This window comes from Pelophylax lessonae (assembly GCF_965119305.1).
Source record: "Pelophylax lessonae genome assembly, chromosome: 4".
Lineage (NCBI taxonomy): Eukaryota > Metazoa > Chordata > Amphibia > Anura > Ranidae > Pelophylax > Pelophylax lessonae.
Window position 1 is genome coordinate 517,073,632 of NC_138771.1, and position 19,742 is coordinate 517,093,373.

Genomic DNA, 19,742 nt, shown 5'->3' on the forward strand with positions numbered 1-19,742 from the left:
AAGAAGGCAGGCCAGCTCCCAGGGGCCACAGATGAGGGTCTCCTGGGGGCCCAGTGGATGTCTGCAGTTGGTACACAGGGGGGCACAATGGGCCCATTATCAGTCAGCAGACAGCTCCCTTTGTGTCTCTGGGTGACACATTCAGCATCTGGGCCGGAAGTGACGTACGAATGTGAAAGTGGTCTATCCCCGTCCAGTGGATTGCTGGAGATGGAGCACTTTTACAGGTAGTGGCCCCGCCCCCTGACTTCCGCCGCCCGGGTTGCTAGCACTGCTGCTGCTGACGGCTCACAGCGGAATGGCCGGGCGGACGGACCGGGCTCCGCTGCTTGACTGGGCCGAGGGGCCCGGAGTGAGTCCTGCTCCAGAGCCCGAGCAGGGGGACAAGTGGCCTAAGAAGTATGGGGCCAGCTGGAAGAGACTGCCGCCCGGAGAGCTCTCCCCTCTTCCACAGCTGGAGGACGACCGTATCGTGGCTGTGTTTGTGGTCACATTCGATCCCAGGAGCGGTGAGTGGAGGCAGGGAAGGGGGGATGGGGATCTACCTGGGCCTGCAATGGAAGGCAAAGGAGAGACCTATATCATGTGATATGTTTGTGTCTATCCATCTATAATCACTTTCTGATATATGTGTGTGTGTATATATATATATATATATATATATATAAATAAATAAATATGTGTGCTCATGCCTTACATTTATATTGTATAGAAAAAAATATACTATACACAAAGAATAAAATAAAATTCTATACACCAATCAGCTATAATTTTATGACTGCCCACCTAATATTGAGCAGGTCTCTTTTTGCTGCCAAAACAGCCCCGACCGGCCAATGCCTGGGCCCCATTACACCTCTGAAGATATACTGTGGTATCTGGCACCAGGCTGTCAGTAGCAGATCCTTTAACCACTTGCCAATACTGCCGCTGGCTGGCTTCGCAAACCGCTAGGAAGCAGGGAAGCCGATCCACGGGGCCAGCCACCGTGATTGCCGCCATGCACCCACGATCGCTTCCCGCTGAGAGAGAATGATGGTTTGCTGTTGTAAACCTAGCAGACCGTTGTTTTCTCTGGAATGAACATAGAGGACATGGGATCCTCCTATTTAGCATCACAGGTCTCTGTGTTGATTCCACAAGTCCCTCCCCCATACAGTTAGAAAACACTCCCTTAGGCTCATGCTTAATTCTTTGATCACCCCTGAGTTGACACCTTCCCTGCCAGTGTCATTACAGTAACAGTGCATATTTTTTAGCACTGATTACTGTAGTAATGTCACTGGTTCCCCCCCCCCAAAAGTGTCAAAAATGTCAGTTAGGGGTCTGATCTGTCCGCCGCAATGTTGCAGTCCCGCTAAAAATCGCAGATCACAACCATTACTAGTAAAAAAAATTAAAATGACAAATCTTTCCCCTAGTTTGTAGATGCAAAGCTTTTGCGCAAAAGAATCAAAATATGCTTATTCTGATTTTTTTTTTAACAAAAATATGTAGCAGAATTCCTAATTGGCCTAAAATGATGAAAAAACGTTTTAATATTTTTTCTTGGGAATGTTATATAGCAGAAAGGGCTATATATATATATATATATATATATATATATATATATATATATATATATATATATATATATATATATATATATATACATTTTTTTTTTTTTTGCGCTATAAACAAACTTGAGTGACAATTCTGGGAAAAAAAAAATATCACACAGGTGAGCAAATAAAGAGAAAGCTGTTTGTGGGGGGAAGGACATCAATTTTATTTGGGTACAGCGTTGCACGATCGCGCAGTTGTTAAAGTAACGCAGTGCCAAATCGCAAAAAATGGCCTGGTCATTAAGGGGGGAAATCTTTCCGGTCCAGAAGTAGCTAAAGTGATTGTAAAGGTCATTTTTTATTTCTTTCAATAACAAACAGGTCTATATTTACCTGCTCTGTGTAATATAATTGCACAGAGCGGCTGCAAACCTCCTCCTTTTTTTGGGTCCCCCCCCGCTAGCATTCCTGGCCCCTCCCCTTTGTCCAGTGTCCCCATGTGAAACTCATGTGTGTTTGCACTCGAGCCCCGCTGCTGCATCCATTGACACAGCTGGACTTGGCCCTGTTCCCTCATCACTGGTTTTGTTTGACAGCGTTGGGAGCTAATGGCTCCTGGTGCCCCAACGAGACCCGGAAGCGAGGGGAGAAAAGAGCTGCAGATGTGCACGGCGCTGGATCAAATAGGGGCTCATGTAGGTAAAAGGGAGGGTGAGTGGGGAATCTGGCACCTAAATATAACTTGCCTTAATGCAAGGAATGCATTAAAGTAAAAAATGTTTGGGCTGTTCAACCACTTTAAGCCCTGTAAATTGTGAGGTGGGGCCTCCATGGATCAGACTTGTTTTTCCAGCACATCCCACAAATGCTTGTTTGGATTGAGATCTGGAGAGTTTGGAGGCCAAGTCAACACCTCAAACTTCTATTCCCCAAAATACTTGAACCATTTTTCTTTTTCAATGTTTTTATTAAAGTATTTCACAATAACAAAGAAAATACAATGATATAATGAGTACTGTACATGTCTTCCACAAGTGTCCAACACATATGGAGAACTGTAAGCCCATCATTTCATGCTAAGAAGTCTTCTTGAGATGATGACAATCTTCTCAAACTGTACGGAACATTCCAACTTTGTGGGCTATCTTCCATGCTGTGTACATTTTTGTGTTCGTATAAAATATAAGCCACAACAAACTTTTGTTACTGAACAAGAAAATTGTATCAACTTGTGTCATGACTCCATCCAAGGATCATCACTTCCACGTTCAAGCAGGACAATTGGGAGGACCCAGTAATGATGACATCTGAATTTTAGAGTAGAGAAAAAATAAAAAATACTTGAACCATTTTTAGTGTGGCAGGGTGCATTGTGGTACTGCAAAATGCCACTGCCATTAGGGAATACCATTTCCACGAAGGGATGTAGTTGGTCAGCATCAATGTTTAGGTAGGTGGTATGTTATACAATACCATTCATATAAATGGCAGGACCCAGCAGAACATTGCCCAAAGCATCAAACTGCCTCCAGCAGCTTGCCGCCTTCCCATACTGCATCCTGGTGCCATCTCTTCCCCAGGTAAGTTACACATGTACCTGGCCATCCTTATGATTCACTAGCCCAGGTCACCTTCTTCCATGATCCAGTTCTGATGCTTACATGCCCATTGTAGGCACTTTTGGCTGTGGACACAGGTCAGCATGGGCACCCTGAACCTGTCTGTGACTACACAGCCCCATACACAACAAACTTCTGTGCCCTGTGTGTTCTGACACCTTCCTATCAGATTCAGCATTACCCTTTTCAGCAATTTGAGCTACAGTAACCCTTTTATTAAATCTGATTACACAGACCAGCCTTCACTGTCTATCTGCATCAGTGAGCCTTGCCTTCCCATGACCCCGTCACTTGGCTGGTCAGTTTACCTTCCTTGGCCCAATTTTGGTCGGTCCTGACTGCTTCAGACCAGAAACATCCCACGAGAGCTTCAGTCTTGGAGTTTCTCTGACTGTCATCTAGCTGTTAAAAATTTGCCTTTGTCAGTTGTTGAAATCCATACACTGGCCCATTTTCTTTCTGTTTTAAACAAATCGACTTCAGGGACAACATGTATACTTGCTGCCTAATATGTCCCATCCACTTTTAGATACCTTTTTGTAATGTGATAATCAATTATGTTACCTATCAGTGGTAATGCTGGAACATGTTACACACTAAATACAAGTATATCATGCAACATGTTCTAAACATGATCTCTGCCTTTAAATTGTAATATGGCATGTGTAGCAGTTGTATATACTGAATTGTTTTATTTTCTATATAAAGGTGGAGTTACCCTTTAATGCATTGGGGCCTTTCAAAATGAATGGCATTGCAGTTCATTAATGCATGCACTATCTGTTAACATTTCCGTTTAACAGAAGTGTCAAATTCATCTAAGGGCCCTTTCACACAGGCGGACCGTTCAGATCCGCCTGTCCGTTTTTGTTGGCGGATCTGAACGGTCCCCCCATGCATCTCTATGGGGGATCGGATGTCAGCGGAGACATGTCCGCTGACATCCGATCCGTCAAATCTGGACGGATGGAAACCCTATTTTCCATCCGTCCAGCGGATCGGATGAGAACGGACCGACGGTCCGTTCCCATCCGATTTCCCCCATAGAGATGCATGGGGAACTGACAGCTGACACAGACAACTGACACAGCTGTCATCCTCCTGCTCAACGGGGGATCGGCGGCTCGATCCCCAGCTGAGAAAAACGGAATCCGTCCGACGGACGGATAGTGTGAAAGGAGCCTTAAGGTTCTTGTTGTGATCTCTGAGAATGAATAACTTCACGGCACAAGCATCTGGAGCCTGAATTAAAGTTTTTAGGATCCATTCACATCAAAAGAATTGTAATGTGCTGGGCAGCCTTGCCTAATGCGTTCGCACTGCGTTAGTGCGTGCTGGAAAAAAGTAGGATATGCACTATTTTTTTCCCCAACGCAGCATGTTGCGACACAGTATACCTGCATCACAATCTGGTGCTGTGAATGAAGATGGATGAAATTTCAGCTTGCTGAACTCCGGGCAATTTTTGTTTTTCATGCAGTGGGGCTGTACCCCACCACATGGGTTAACTGCTTGTTTTGTCAATGAGGGACCAGAAAGCTATATACTCACCTGATCCTTCGCTCCAGGGGCAAAAAGTGGTCCCCCATGATCCAGCGGTGGACTGTTCGTGACATCTTCATGTTCAGAGCAGGTTTATGGTGATGTCAGGAACAGTCCATCTCACAAGATCGCTGAACCACGGTTGGTCAGGAGCAGCAGGGACTGGTCTTGTGCTGGGAAATGGGAGGATTAGGTAAGTATATCTCCGCTCTCCAATCCCCTAGACAGAAACGAGCAGTTTAAAGTGGAGGTGAGCTTCCATCTCTTGCTTTTACCTATAGGTAGCCCTCATTATAAGCTTACCTATAGGTAGTGTAAATATCTCTTGAATGTGTACTATTTTGAGGACATTTACTGTACATGCAGCCAGTGACATCAAAAGGGATTGACACCCCTGCCCAGAGGCGTAACTAGAACCTTCAGGGCCCCGGTGCAAGAAACCATGAAGGGCCCCCCGGACCCCTGGCCCTTCTCTTCAAGCCTGGGACTCTTCCCACTGATCCTGGGGCCCTTTTCTCTTGTAATGAGGCCCTTTATCATGGTCCTGCAGCGGGACCCTTTCACAAGTTGTGCAATGATTTCTCTACATGCTGCCCCAGCCGCCCCTCCTATCCAGGTGTACAGGGGAGCTGCATGGGGCCCAGTTGCAATTGTAACCACTGCAACCACTGTAGTTACTCCCCTGCCCCTGCCGTTCCTTCAGAGCCCTCTGCTGTTAAGGGCAGCTCCTGTGCGCATGCGTGGGAATGACATCATCGCGGCTCCATCCAGTCACCGAGCCGGAGTCCACAAACCCAGAATCACGACGGGTGAAGATGGGAGCCCCTGCAGCTCTGACTTGGTGCTGGAGGGCTTCGTTTTAAGGTGAGTTTAACATAATGTGCTGGAATGCAATGCATACTAGCACATTATTGCGTTACTTTGCAGGTTCACACAAAAAAAAAAAAAAAAGGCCAGCGGTTTAAAACCGCTTTTACCTTGGGACGTGCTGGTACAGCCCCATTGCGTGGGGTAAACAAATTGGCAGGAGTTCAGCTTTAAAGTTGAAAAGAGCGAAAGTGGTTGGTCATTTTATAATGCATTGGCATTGTTTCCTTAACAGTGCATCCAAAAATTTTTTTTTTAAAGTTTTGGATGAAGTGGCGTACAGTTAGAATGCCCCTTTACTGATTGTGTCCTCTTTGGAGAGATTTATCTTCTCCATTGTCCCAAGAAAGGAAATGAGGGAAAATCCAAAACTTTAGCTTTTTCCTTAGAACAGAAGATTGGCTTTAAGTGTTCTGCTTTCTGATATTTTTCAGAGAAAAAGGAGTTTGACCAACAGCTCTGGTGAAATAGCATCAGTCTATAAAAATACGTGAACGGCTCGAGGTCCAGTGACCCTACTAATGTGCCTTGTCTCAGAGACATGCCCCTCATCTGTCCATTAGCGGGATGCAGAGTAGTGTAAATAGCGCAGTTTGTACACAGACAGAATGTTTAGTAATCGCCAGTACGTAAGTCATTATTTCCTCTCAGCTGTTAACTAGTGTAAGTGAAACTGTATACTGACCTCAAAAAGGAACTGGTGAATCTATCTATCCTCTCTGCAGCCACGGCTTCTCTTCATTCCTGCTTATTGTTATGAGCTCAACAACACAGCTAAACCTTCTACCATTATTTTGGATCAGAGATCGGCAACTGTCTGAACTGGGCTGCTTTGGCTAATCACAAGTCTTTTGTGCTTGCACATGCTTATTCCTGCTATCCACTAAATGTCATTCAGTTCAGGAATCCTGATATCCTGGACACGGGAATTACGAAATTCTCTGCGGACAGGATATATTTGCACACACATATTCAGAAGATTTGCAACAAATGTTTGGGTTTTCCCACTTCGCAAATCAGTTTGCTTAAAGAGGAAGTAAACCCTCGGCAAAAAAAAAACCCTGTAAAGACAAAGGCATAATGAGCTAGTATGCATCGCATACTAGCTCATTATGACATACTTTAAAACAGAGCCCCCGCAGTGCCGCCCACTCAGCGTCGGGACAGCTGACATGTTCGGCCATCCTGCTTCCTGGTTCGCGTCCTCCAGCCATCTGTTTGGCCAGAGGCGCAATTACATCACTCCTGCGCATGCGCGCAGGAGCCACCGTTCACGGCACAGGGCTCCAAAGGAATGGCACAGGTGGCCATTCCTTCAGAGTGCATGCGTCTATGATGTCATTGGCTGCAATAAAAGTAAAAATCTCCTAAACGGTGCAAATTTAGGAGATATTTACAGCACCTATAGGTAAGGCTTAATACAGGCTTACCTATAGGTATGGGTTTACAACCACTTTAAACCTAGTCAGAGTTACAGGTCCACCCTTTTTAAAATGAGTTTATGGCCTCAGGGCTATGCCGCCAATGAGGGCAGTTGGAGTGGCTGCCTCAGGCAGGGGCAACACTGAGGGCGGAGTGTCCATTTCAGACACTCGGTCCACAGTTCAGCTCAGCCTGGTAATCCATGGACTCGGAAATACTGCGCTTCCAGCCCGGGTACTGTGGCTGTCACAAAGGCAGGCACAGCAGCCAAGCCTTTAAGGCATTGCAGAGCCTGTTAACAGTGCAGGTGTGACACATTCAAAAAATGGCCACCTCAGGCTTTATCCACTCCCAGTAAATATAATCAAAGTAGGAAAAATATGCAATAAACTTAAACCTGGCTACACCAATAAGGTGTCTGTTAACATAGCCTGGAAACCTAATAGCAAAAAGTATTCCTGTGAAAGAACAGGAAGAAAAGAAGGCTGTAATGTTGGCAAAATGGTAACAGGTAGGTGAATTATAAATGTATTTATTAATTAAATCTCTTCAAAGAAGCAAATAATTCACAACAATTCATATGCTTGTAACAATTTCATCCAAAGTAGATCTGGATGGAGTGTGAACTCACAATAATATGTAAGGCATAGACAACAGAGACCACAAAGACCATAACAAAAAACAATGAACAAATAACCAAAACGTCCGGGCGCAAGAGATGTTTCCTCACAGGGGAACGCCAACCGGCAAATGCCGTTTATTTTCATTAACAAATTTTGAGCAAATTATGAGTTTTTAGCAGTAAGGTTTTTAGAGTAGTAGAAGAAAAAAACACGTGTATGAAAAATGAGTGACCGATATCTGGAGCAGTGGATTAACATCCAATTGTGTGTGAAAATTGGCAAAAGTGCGAGTGAAACTTTAGCTCTGTAACAGGCTATAGTGAACATTCCATGATGAAATCAAATGTTTTTAATGGCATAGGCGGTTTAACGAGGGGCAGGAAGATGTCTTCAATTACAGAAGAAGTGGTCAGCTAAAAACGCAAAGGACGGATGGAAGTTGGATAGAGGATGGACCCTCGCACGCTCATGTTGCTGTTTTTTTTTCTTATCACAAGGAGATAGTTGACTAAAAGTTAATTGAAGCTGGTACAACAATCAACCAACATTAGTTACATTTTGAAGTTTACTACGGAAGAAAAGGCCGAACTATTGCCTGATAAGTGGACTCTCCACCATGACAATTCTGCATAGTTTTATTTATTATCATTTCAGTTATCACCTCGTGTATTTAGTTGTTTTGCCTGGAGGTAATCTATGAATTTTAGTTAATTTTGGCCCACTTCACCTAGTCATGTTGAAATTGTGGTTATTATCAACTAGTAAAGTTAAAGTGTACCTAAAGACATTTATACACACACACACACACTAGTATCTCACAAAAGTGAGTACACCCCTCACATTTTTGTAAATATTTTATTATACCTTTCCATGTGACAACACAGAAGAAATTACACTTTGCTACAATGTAAAGTAGTGAGTGTACAGCTTGTATAACAGTGTAAATTTGCTGTCCCCTCAAAATAACTCAACACACAGCCATTCAAGTCTAAACCGCTGGCAACAAAAGTGAGTACACCCCTGTCCAAATTGGGCCCAAAGTTTCAATATTGTGTGTGGCCACCATTATTTTCCAGCACTGCCTTAACCCTCTTGGGCCAGTGTGAGAGCGATAACACCAAATTTAACACACCTGCTCTCCATTCACACCTCAGATCCTGTAACACTAACGAGTCACATGACGCTGGGGCTAATTGGGCCCAATTTGCACATTTTCACTTAGGGGTGTACTCACTTTTGTTGCCAGCAGTTTAGACATTAATGGCTGTGTGTTGAGTTATTTTGAGGGGACAGCAAATTTACACTGTTATACAAGCTGTACACTCACTACTTTACATTGTAGCAAAGTGTCATTTCTTCAATGTTGTCACATGGAAAGCTATAAATAAATATTTACAAAAATGCTAGGGGTGTACTCACTTTTGTGAGATACTGTGTGTATGTATGTATGTATATAAATAGAGCGTGGGAACAGTTAGACCCTCGGTCAGGTTTTTAAAGTGGTTGTAATTTTTTTTTTTTTGTATAAAATTATTAAACATGCCTATACACTTACCTGCTCTGTGCAAAGGTTTTGCACAGAGCAGCTCTTCTCGGGTCCCCCACCGGCGCCCCCACACCCCTCTTCAATGGGTGCCCCCACGGAAAGCTGCATTGATACAGACAGCGAGACTCAGCCCCACTCCCGTGTCACAGGATTTGATTGACAGCAGCGGGAGCCATTGGCTCCTACTGCTGCTGTTCTGTCTAATTTGGAGAGAGACAGCAGCTAGAGCCGCTGCGCTCGCTCGTGCACATCGCTGGATTGGATCAGACTCGGATAAGAAAAGGGCGGCGGGGGAACTGTGGAGGAGCTGCAGCACAGGTTTTTCACCTTTAAAGCATAGAATGCATTAAGGTGAAAATCCTTAAGGCTTTACAACCTCTTTAATTGCTCTCTGCATACCCACTGGGGATATTCACCTTCTCTATTTGTTCTGGTGACCATTGCAAAGGGAAATCCAACATTTTTAGGCCTCATGCACACTGGACATTATCAAAACGTCTTTAGAAAGCTGTAGGAGTTCTTTTTAGCTTTTTTTTTTTTTTTTTTTTTTTTTAATAACAAAACTATACTCATACAAAAGCTTATGGCTCAAAAACGTTGATAAGCACAGAAGAGCTGCGTTTTTCAGCTTTTATCAGAGTTAGAGTGTTTTTACAGCTGAAAAACTCCTCCTAAAACTCGCTAGTTCTGTGGGGGTTTTTTTTCCAGCCAGAAAACCAATTTGCCAAGAACTGCTAATAGCAGCCAATGTGTACATGGACACATAGGATAACATGCTGGGGAGTTTACTGACTGCAGGAAAAGACCTCGGATGCCAAAAACAGCAGCTTTAAAAACATCCAGTGTGCATGAGGCCTTCTAGTTGTCCCTAGAACAGGAGGTGAGGGGAAATCTTCCAGTGGGGACACCTGTTTCGGTGACAGTTGTCTAAAGAGGGGATTTGATCACACTTTTGTTGTGTCTCTAGGAAAGGAGGTGACCATCCCCTAGATCTCCTGCTGATCTGCCAGCTGTTTTGAAGTTATCAGTTTTCCATTCATAACACAGGACTTATCTGTGCTTAACGCCACCTTACAGATAATCAATCCGTATTAAACTGTTAGTGATTGTAAAAACGATCACCTTGTAAAACAACCCCTTCAGTTTAAATTAGAAATGAAAGGTAAAACCATTTTTGTAAAGAATTTAAAAAAAGCATTACAAATACTTTTTTTTTTTTTCCCCCCTTTTATTCATATTTTATATTATATTTATATTTTATATCACATTCCCTCTGTTCTCAGCTTCATAAGAGCTGGTAGGAGGAGAATCAGCAGCACACTGACCTTTCCAGTGAATGGCTGTGGAGCGAGGGCGTGTCAGGATAAGTCTGGTCATTGGAGGAGTGCACGGAGTTCCCAGCATAGCTAGAGAATGGACTATGGTGTGCTCTCCTGCTTAGTGTGGTCAATTTTTTTAATAGAAAAGCAAAGGACTAGCAGGAAAACTGGGGATTTCACACAAAGGAAGCAATACAAAGAGAACAGGATACTTTCTCATACAAGTACATGGTACAGCAGGCACATACCAGGAATGTGAATTGTTGGGGTAACAAACGCTTTAAACCCTCAATGTAAGTATAAAACAAAGTAACCAAATGCCTTTTCCAGCATAATGTGCCTTTTTAAAAGTCTGCTGTGTGGAGTTTCTGTCTAAAAGGGTCTCTTTGGAGCCAACCGGACGTGAGCTCCTGGTCGAAAGTGAATCTTGTCTTGGTGCTGTGGGGCACATGCACAGTACAGGTAAATATGTCCCATTGTAATAACATGTAGGTGGCATGTAATCTTCATGGACACATGGACTCCTAATGTCCTCTGCTTCAGCTGATCAAACGCGGAGCCAGGGAATGAAACTCACTTCTGTTCTGGCCCAATTCATTCAAGAGAAGATTGGGGACTACTGTTGGCGGTGGCAGAGGTGCAGCGCATTCTGAGCCGCCTGGATCACTTTACTGAAAAGCTGTTCGCTGGTTAAAAAAAAAAAAAAAAAAAAGTACACTGCATTTAAAACCGCTTGAAGCCCCATGTTTATAAAGGGCGAACCAATGGCAAATAATTAATGAAAGCTGAAAATTTAAAAGGATTGAAAACTTTTTGTTATTACATTAACATTTTAAAACTTGTAGGAAATTTTAGCGGTTAGGTTTAGATCTACTTGAAGCAGTGAAGCCAGGATTGGGAAGTACATATCTATGCTGCAGCTCAGCAAGGGCTCAGTGTTGTCTGTGACTGATATGAGGCCATTCTGAGAAAATGGGTCAGTCCATGCTGTGAAATTTTGCAGCACAAAGAAGTCAATGATCTCCTCTTTTCTCGCTAACATTCCATCACTGATGAGCTGCTTAAAATGGAAAAATTGTTAAAAATCAAACTTCAGTCAAATAGCGCGATTGTTGGCATTACTAATTGTGTCATATTTGAGAACAGAAAGTTCTTCTTTCCATAAAAACAAAAATAAAATCCATCATAATCTTTACAGCCAAGGCAAAAAGATCACATGATATCTGGCTGCAAATTACATTGTGTTTGACATGTAAAAATACTTTTCATTCAGGCATTCTTTTTCTGCTACATAAGAGAATCAACAGAAAGGAGCAAAGCTGGCTGTATAATTACAAAATGTTAGGGTTAAAAAAAAAAAAAAAAAAAAATTTGTTTTACATTTATACCATCTATTTATATATGATATACATTAAAATATATGCTGCATTACTTTTCTTGTCTTTGACTGAGAACATACAAAAAAATACCTGATGATCCTGCCATAAATGCAGTGTCCTTGTAGCTTGCTAAGAGCTGAAAAAACTGTGTAAACACCTTTTGATTCTTTTGTGAACTACTAATCCCCCCCCCCCCCCACTTCAATGCAATGGCAAATTAGTTTTGTTAGTGATAGCTTTAGACTTCTTGTGTATTAGTGCCCATTGTTATCTGCTTGACCTAGAGCTGCACGATTAATCATTTAAAAAAAATTATCTCAATTCATCCCCCCCTCCTCACGATCTTAAAGAGGTTGTAAACCCATACGAAGATTTTTTTTATTTCTTTTTTCGACCTGAAAGAGAAACACATAATGAGCTTGTATGCATCGCATATTAGCTAATTATGAAATACTTACCTTAGAACGAGCCCCCGCCGTGCCGTCCGCTTACCTGTATGATGGGCGACATGTCCAGTCGCCCATCTTCCGGGATCGCAACATCAAGCCATCTGATTGGCCGGAGCCGCGGTGACTTCATGGCACAGGGCTCTGAAGAAACGGCACCAGCGGCCGTTCCTTCAGAGCGCATGCGCCAGTGAAGTCACTGGCTGCATGTAAGGTAAATATCTCCTAAACCAGGGATCCTCAAACTACGGCCCTCCAGCTGCTGCAGAACTACACATCCCATGAGGCATTGTAAAACTCTTGATATTTACAGACATGACTAGGCATGATGGGAATTGTAGTTCCTGAACAACTGGAGGGCCATAGTTTGAAGACCCCTGTCCTAAACAGTACGTGTTTAGGAGATATTTACTGAACCTCTAGGTAAGCCTTATCATAGGCTTACCTATAGGTAAAAGTTGCAGAGGAGGGTTTACTTCCTCTTCGGCATTTCCACGATTCATACAGTGCAGAGCTGTTCTCTACTAACTCACAGCTGTCAAAAAAAAAAGAGCCAAATGTTTATCAACATTGCTAAGCGATGGGAGATAACTATAAACATGTTTTACAATGTATAATTTCGCTCTTTTAGATCAAAGGGATGAACTTTGGTCTGTAAATGAGGCAGTTTAACCACTTAAAGACTAAGCTTTTTCGAACACTTGTTGTTTACAAGTTAAAATCAGTATTTTTTTGCTAGAAAATTACTTGGAACCCCCAAACATTATAGCTAGATATATATTTTTTTTAGCTGAGACCCTAGAGCAGGGATCTTCAAACTATGGCCCTCCAGCTGTTGTGGATGTACACGTCCCATGAGGCATTGTAAAACTCTGACTTTCACAGACATGAATAAGCATGATGGGAATTGTAGTTCCTGAACAATTGGAGGGCCATACTTTTGGAAGTCCCTGCCCTAGAGGATAAAATTGCGGTCGTTGCAATATTTTATACCACACTGTAATTGCGCAGTAGTCTCTCAAACGCAGTTTTTGGGGAAAAAAATACACTTTTTTTTAATTCATTAAACCGTAAAGGTAGCCCAATTTTTTTGTAGAATGTAAAAGCCAATGTTTCGCAGAGAAGTGTGATCTTTATTGTAAGCAAATAAATCGTGATTCTCATTTTATCCAGAATCGTGCAGCTCTAGCTTGACCTAAATCAAATTCCGAGTTGGCCATTTCCAAGCTTTAGCCTGACCCTTTACCAATGCTGTGCATCACAACGCTCCATAACCTTTTATGTGGTGCGCTGAGGTGTGTTGGCTCCACGGTATAATGCGTTGGGGTTCTATTTACACCGAATGGCATAGCAAAGCATTAAACACAGAGCAGGTGTGTTGCCCTGCATTGTGGCAATGTGCATTTTTATGTCACAACACACAAGTGTGAGTGGGCCCTCAGTCCTTTTCTCCTGCTCTCAGTTGTTGTAAGGTAGTTTTTGCAAAGTTCATCTCGGCTTTTGCTTCAGCCTAAATTGGATCTAAGGTCCACAATACTCGCCTCCCTTTTCAACAGTCTGATGAAGACGAGTTCCTTTGAGGGCAATGGCATCTTTGCCCTGGCTTCTTATTGGTGCAAATGTGAATTGTGAAGAGTCAGGTAGGTTTCATTTTTTGCAGAACGAATGTAGCATGCAATGGGACCTGTTGAAACGTGAACATGCTTGTAAAATGGATTTGCGTTGCCTTCCATTGGTGTGCATTTTTATGTGTTGATGCTCTTTTTTTTGTTTTTTTTTATTTTTTTTTTAATGCGCGTTAACCACTTTACCACTAGAGCATTTTGCTGTCTTACGTCAGGGCCACTTTTTGCGATTCGGCGCTGTGCGACTTTAACTGACAATTGCGCGGTCATGCGATCCTTTTTTTGCCACAAACAGAGCTTTCTTTTGGTGGTGTTTGATCACCTGTGCGATTTTTACTTTTTGCACTATAAACCAAAAAACAATATTTTTTAACATTTTTTTTATATGAAATTCCCCTTAAAAAAAGATGTAAAAACCAATTTTTTTTTTTAATTTTTGGCCAATTTGTTTTCTGCTACCTATGTTTGGTAAAAAAAATCGCAATAAGCGTATTTTGATTGGTTTGCGCAAAAGTTATTGCGTTTACTAACTAAGGGAAAGATTTTGTCATTTTTGGTGTTTTTTTTTTTTAACGCGTAATGGCGGCGATCTGCGATTTTTTTTTTTTTTTTTTTTTTTTTTTTTTTTTTTTTTTTTTTTTTTTTGCGGGACTGCGACATTGCGGCGGACAGATCGGACCCTTGACTGACATTTTTTACACTTTTGGGGGTACCAGTGACATTACTGCAGTAATCAGTGCTATAAATATGCACTGTTACTGTAAAAATGACACTGGCAGGGAAGGGGTTAATTTTATTGGAGAGGGAGGGGTTAATGTATGCCTGGTGCTTACTAACGTGTGGGGGGGGGAGGTGACTGAGTGAGCCAGGGACAGATCGGATGTCCAGCTATGCTGAACACTCCGATCTGTCACTCCCTGTCACTTAGGACAGTGGTTCTCAACTCCGGTCCTCGGGACCCACCAACAGTCCAGGTTTGCAAGATAACTAAATTACATCACAGGTGATCTAATTTGCTGCTCAGTGATTGCAGTATTCTAGTCTGCATCCCCCAAGGTAATACTTAAAATCTGGCCTGTTAGTGGGTCCCGAGGACCGGAATTGAGAACCACTGACTTAGGAGATCCGCCCGCTTGTGTTTACACAGGCAGGCGGATCTCCAAACTGGATTCCCCGACGATCAGGGGCAGAGCAGCGGCGATCGCCGCCGCTCCTCCCCTGGCCCGACTCCCGCTGTGAATGAAAACAGCGGGAGCGCGCCGCCTACAGGGGAGGAGTCTAGCGACGTAGGTCTACGTCGCTAGATGATAACGAGCCACTGTGCCGCAGTAGCAGCACAGTGGCTAGTGCTAAAGTGGTTAAACTGCTATGGGTCCTTGTAAGGGACAAAATTCTTTTTTTTTTTTTCTTAATAGCTTTGCATTGTGTTGATGTGTATTTGCGTACATTACGTTGTGTTAAAATGCATATATTTGGCCTAACACAATACACTGCACATGACAGTAGTGTTGTGGTGTAAACACGACACATAGAAAACAATTGTTTTCTATATGTCCTTGCAGTGGCCTGCTTTTTTCCCATACAGTAAAATGCAATCTCAGCAGTATGTGTAAAAAAAGGCTTAAAGGGGTTGTAAAGGCTCAAGGTTTTGTATGTAGCAGCCCCCCCAATACTCTCCCAGTTTTCTTCCATCTCATTGGCTGAGCCAGCAGCAGGAACCATTGGCTCACACTACTGTCACTAGTGTCAATCATAGCCAGTGAGCCAATAAGAAGGGAACAAGGACGGGGCCATGCTGCGCTCTGTGTGTAAACACACAAGGCAGCGGCTCAGGAGCGTGCCTGCTCGGGGGCCCCCCATAGCAAGTTGCTTGCTATGAGGACAGGATGGGGGTGGCAGGAGGAAAATCGCAGCACAGAGCAGGCAAGTATGACATGTTTATTTAAAAAAAAAAAAAGTGTTACTAAACCCAGGACCCTACATTTACTATATCTGGTCTCCCACAGTACACAGAACATGGAAATGCAATTGTTTTAGTAAATTTAAACTGCTAAATACCTTTTCTCATCAGCATTATATAGCAGTCTTGTGACTTCTATCAGTGCCTGGTTAAAGCTCGTAGGAGGAGTGTTCATACTGCACTGGCTGTCCTATTAGGATGCAGGACCCTTGGCCCTCTGTCTGGACAGTGCTGTTTGGCCCTGTGCTGATCACATTCACTCTCCCAAGAACAAATACACACCAAACCGAGCTTGTGCAGCCTGACTCCAGTATCTGTCTTATCTGGACATGTTATGGGGACAATGCAAGAAGAGGATCTGAGCATACAGGATCAAACAGTATTTTTACACAATGCAGAGGATTAACCCCTTAGGTTCCACAGTGAGTATAACAACCATGCTTTACTGCATATACAGACCGATTTTACAGTTTTCGGTTGGGTAACACTTTTTAATACCACTTTAATCAAGTTGGGTATCCTCAGTAAGGAGGATCTGTTGCTTTTCTAATATAGGGGGACAGGTTCTCTTGACAGGCCAACCCTCCACTCACTGATCCCATTCCTGGAGAAGCATGTGAACTTTTTGCCTTATTCCAGTGAGGCTGAAGGCCTCAGTGCCACAGGACAGAGCGAAAGCTATTAACCCTGTGTAAGGTCCTAGACTCAAGGCTGCAACAAATGCATGGTAAAGCGTGGAAGTGTGTGGAAGGTAAGTATCGGGTGAAGAATGGCCTGTCACCAAAACCTGCACAGGCATACAGCAAGGAGAGGAAAATGCAGACATGTTTGCCAGTCAGGATTTGTTACATTGTACAATGCTGTATATAATGTATAGAACTTGGAGGAGCTCCAGGCTCCCCCAAAAAATTACGTAAGCACCTACGAATACTGTAGCTGCTGACTTTTATAATATAAAGACCCCTACGTGTCCTGGGATCAGCACTGTCCTCACCCGAGCTGATTCTTCAGTCGCCTTCGGTTGCAAGCACTAGCATCTTAAGTAAGGGAAATTGGCTGTGAAACCTTGGGGCTCCACAGATGGTTTCCTACTAGATGAGCCATGTGGTTCTTTGTGAATGGCCCTGCAGTTTTCTGGGACCTGTGATGTGTCCCAGAAGACTGCAGGGGAGGGGACTTCCGGCTCAGATCACGTGGTGCATCTGGACTAGGAGTGAAACCGGATACCTATCAAAACCAGGTACTCGCTCCCCCCCCCCCCCCCCTTCGCCAAAAAAAAGTGCCAAATGTGGGAGTGAAAGGGGGGGGGGGGAGTGCATGCAAGCGGAACTTCCCCCTTTTGGGTGATCTAGTTTAAGCTGGCCATATCGAATATGGGTCGGTTCAGCAGGGGCTGGCCAAGATTTGAGCCATTTATGGGCAGGCTGAGCCAGGCTGTGCCCTCCCAGCAAGGACCAGTCCCGTTCCCCCCCCCCCCCCCCTCCACTGGGAAAACAAAACTATATCTCTGCGGAAAGGATTCCTCCGTCAACACTGGCGTGTTGATAGCGGAATTAAGCGATTTTCTTTCCTACAACCTCAGGTTGTAGAAAAGTGGCGCATCTATGGCCTGCTTTACTGATAGAAAGGTGTGCGTTTTAAAGAGGTTGTAAACCCATACAAACATTTTTTTTTTTTTTCGACCTGAAAGAGAGACATAATGAGCTAGTATGCATCACATACTAGCTCATTATGAAATACTTACCTTAGAACGAGCCCCCGCCGTGCCGTCCGCTTACCTGTATGATGGGCGACATGTCCAGTCGCCCGTCTTCCGGGATTGCGGCATCTGGCCATCTCATTGGCCGGAGCCGTGGTGATGTCTCTCCCGCGCTCGGGAGCAGATGGTCACGGCACGGGGCTCTAAAGGAACGGCACCAGCGGCCGTTCCTTCAGAGCGCATGCGCCAGTGACGTCACTGGCTGCATGTAAGGTAAATATCTCCTAAACGGTACATGTTTAGGAGATATTTACAGTACCTATAGGTAAGCCTTATCATAGGCTTACCTATAGGTAAAAGTTGCAGAGGAGGGTTTACTTCCTCTTTAAGTGTCCTGCAGCTCCTTTACTAATAAGTCTTGTGCTGGAACAGGTGCATAACTGTAGCAAAGAAAAGGAGATCGGGGCCTGGCTGAACAGAATTGCAGCCCAAACTGTTCACTTTTATGTATTTGAACTCTGCATTTATCTCCTTGCCTGGCGTTAAGAGCAGTGGCAGATAATGTAAAACCTGTTAATTTACAGCCTTCTGTGTTATCTTGTTTATTTAACATGTCTGAATTAATCCTGTAATTGTCCCCCATGGTGTGGAGAGCATGCTGTTCCTCCCCATCTGTCAGGGCGTGTCATAGTACACGCGTTGCCTGTCTTGTGACTCGTTCTACCTGTCCTTATCTGGCAGCTGTTTCCTATGAATGCAGTAGGCGGCCATACCTGGATCAGAGATCAGACAGCCCTGTCCTGACAGTGACAAACCAAAAAGAATCTTTTTGTACTTCGTTATGTGTACATTGTGCAAAATATTTATTTGATCCCCTGCTGATTTTGTATGTTTGCCCACTTACAAAGAAATTATTTTTATTATAGATGTATTTTAAATGATAGAGACAGAATATAAAGCAAAAATACAGGAAAAAGACGCCTAATACAAATGCTGTAAATTGAGTTGCAGTTCAATGAGTAAAATAAGTATTTGATCCCCAAGCAAAACATAACTTGTACTTTGTGGAGAAACCCCTTGTTGGCAAGCACAGAGGTAAGACATTTCTTGTGGTTGGTTACCAGGTTTGTACACATCTCAGGAGGGATTTTGGTCCACTCAAAATCTTTCAGGTTTCTTGGCTGTCGCTTGGCAACTCGAAGTTTCAGCTCCCTCCAAAATTTTCTATAGTATTCAGGTCTGTAGACTGGCTAGACTTTAATGTGCTTACTCTTCTTGGGCCACTCCTTGTTGCCTTGGCGGTATGTTTTGGGTCATTGTCATGCTGGGTCGTGGATGGCGTCTTCCATCTTCAGTGTTCTGGCTGTGGGAAGAAGGTTCTCATCCAAGATTTTACAATACTTGATGTGGCAAAGTCGGCCTGTACCTTTAGCAAAGAAACAGCCCCAAAGCATGTTTCCACTTCCGTGCTTGACTGTTGGGATGGTGTACTTAGGGTCATAGTCAGCATTTTTCTTCCTTCAAATACAAGTTAATGCCACAGAGCTAAATTTTGTTCTCTAACCACAGCACTTTCTCCAAATCCTTCTCTGAATCTTTTAGATGTTCGTTGGCAAAATACAGACAGACCTGTACATGCAAAATAAATAGTGTCACCGGTGCAAAGTAAAAATGCAAATGGTCCCCCCATGTTCACAACCAGTGGAGGAACATGCAGCTGGAAATTTGGAGATTCTCTTAATGTGTAATAAATGAAAAAAGCTGCGCTCCCTTCATTTAAACCCCAGTCTTATTAAATACTGTAACCATGTTAACTATACCATTACTCTAAATGGTGCAAAGGAAAAACAACAATTTGTGTTAAGTATTGGTGGTTATGTCATAAAATGTCTATCAATCCAAAATTGGGATTCCTTATGTGTGTCCATGCAACACTAAACTTTGTTCTTCAGTTTCATGCTCAGCATGCTTAAAGCGGAGTTCCGGCCGCGGGGGTGAAATTTAGCTAAAAATACCCCCGGGACAGTCAGGGCTAGTACATTCAACAATGGATAGCCTCTGTACTGTCCCGGGTCGGACTTACCTTTTAGAAGAAATACTTACCTTGAAAATTCCTTCTCCAGTGCTGCCATCTCGGATGTGGGCAGCTGA

General features: G+C 43.4%; 1 protein-coding gene across 1 annotated transcript in view; it reads left to right on the plus strand.

The window, feature by feature from the left end:
- The first annotated feature begins 224 nt into the window (after positions 1–224).
- The window catches only part of DENND11 (DENN domain containing 11), a 49,438-nt gene continuing 29,920 nt past the window's right edge, over positions 225–19,742 (plus strand). Inside the window, exon 1 of the mRNA XM_082252814.1 lies at positions 225–509. Within this exon, the coding sequence (XP_082108940.1) occupies positions 299–509 (211 nt within the window). The 5' untranslated portion in view covers positions 225–298. The remainder of the gene's footprint in view (positions 510–19,742) is intronic.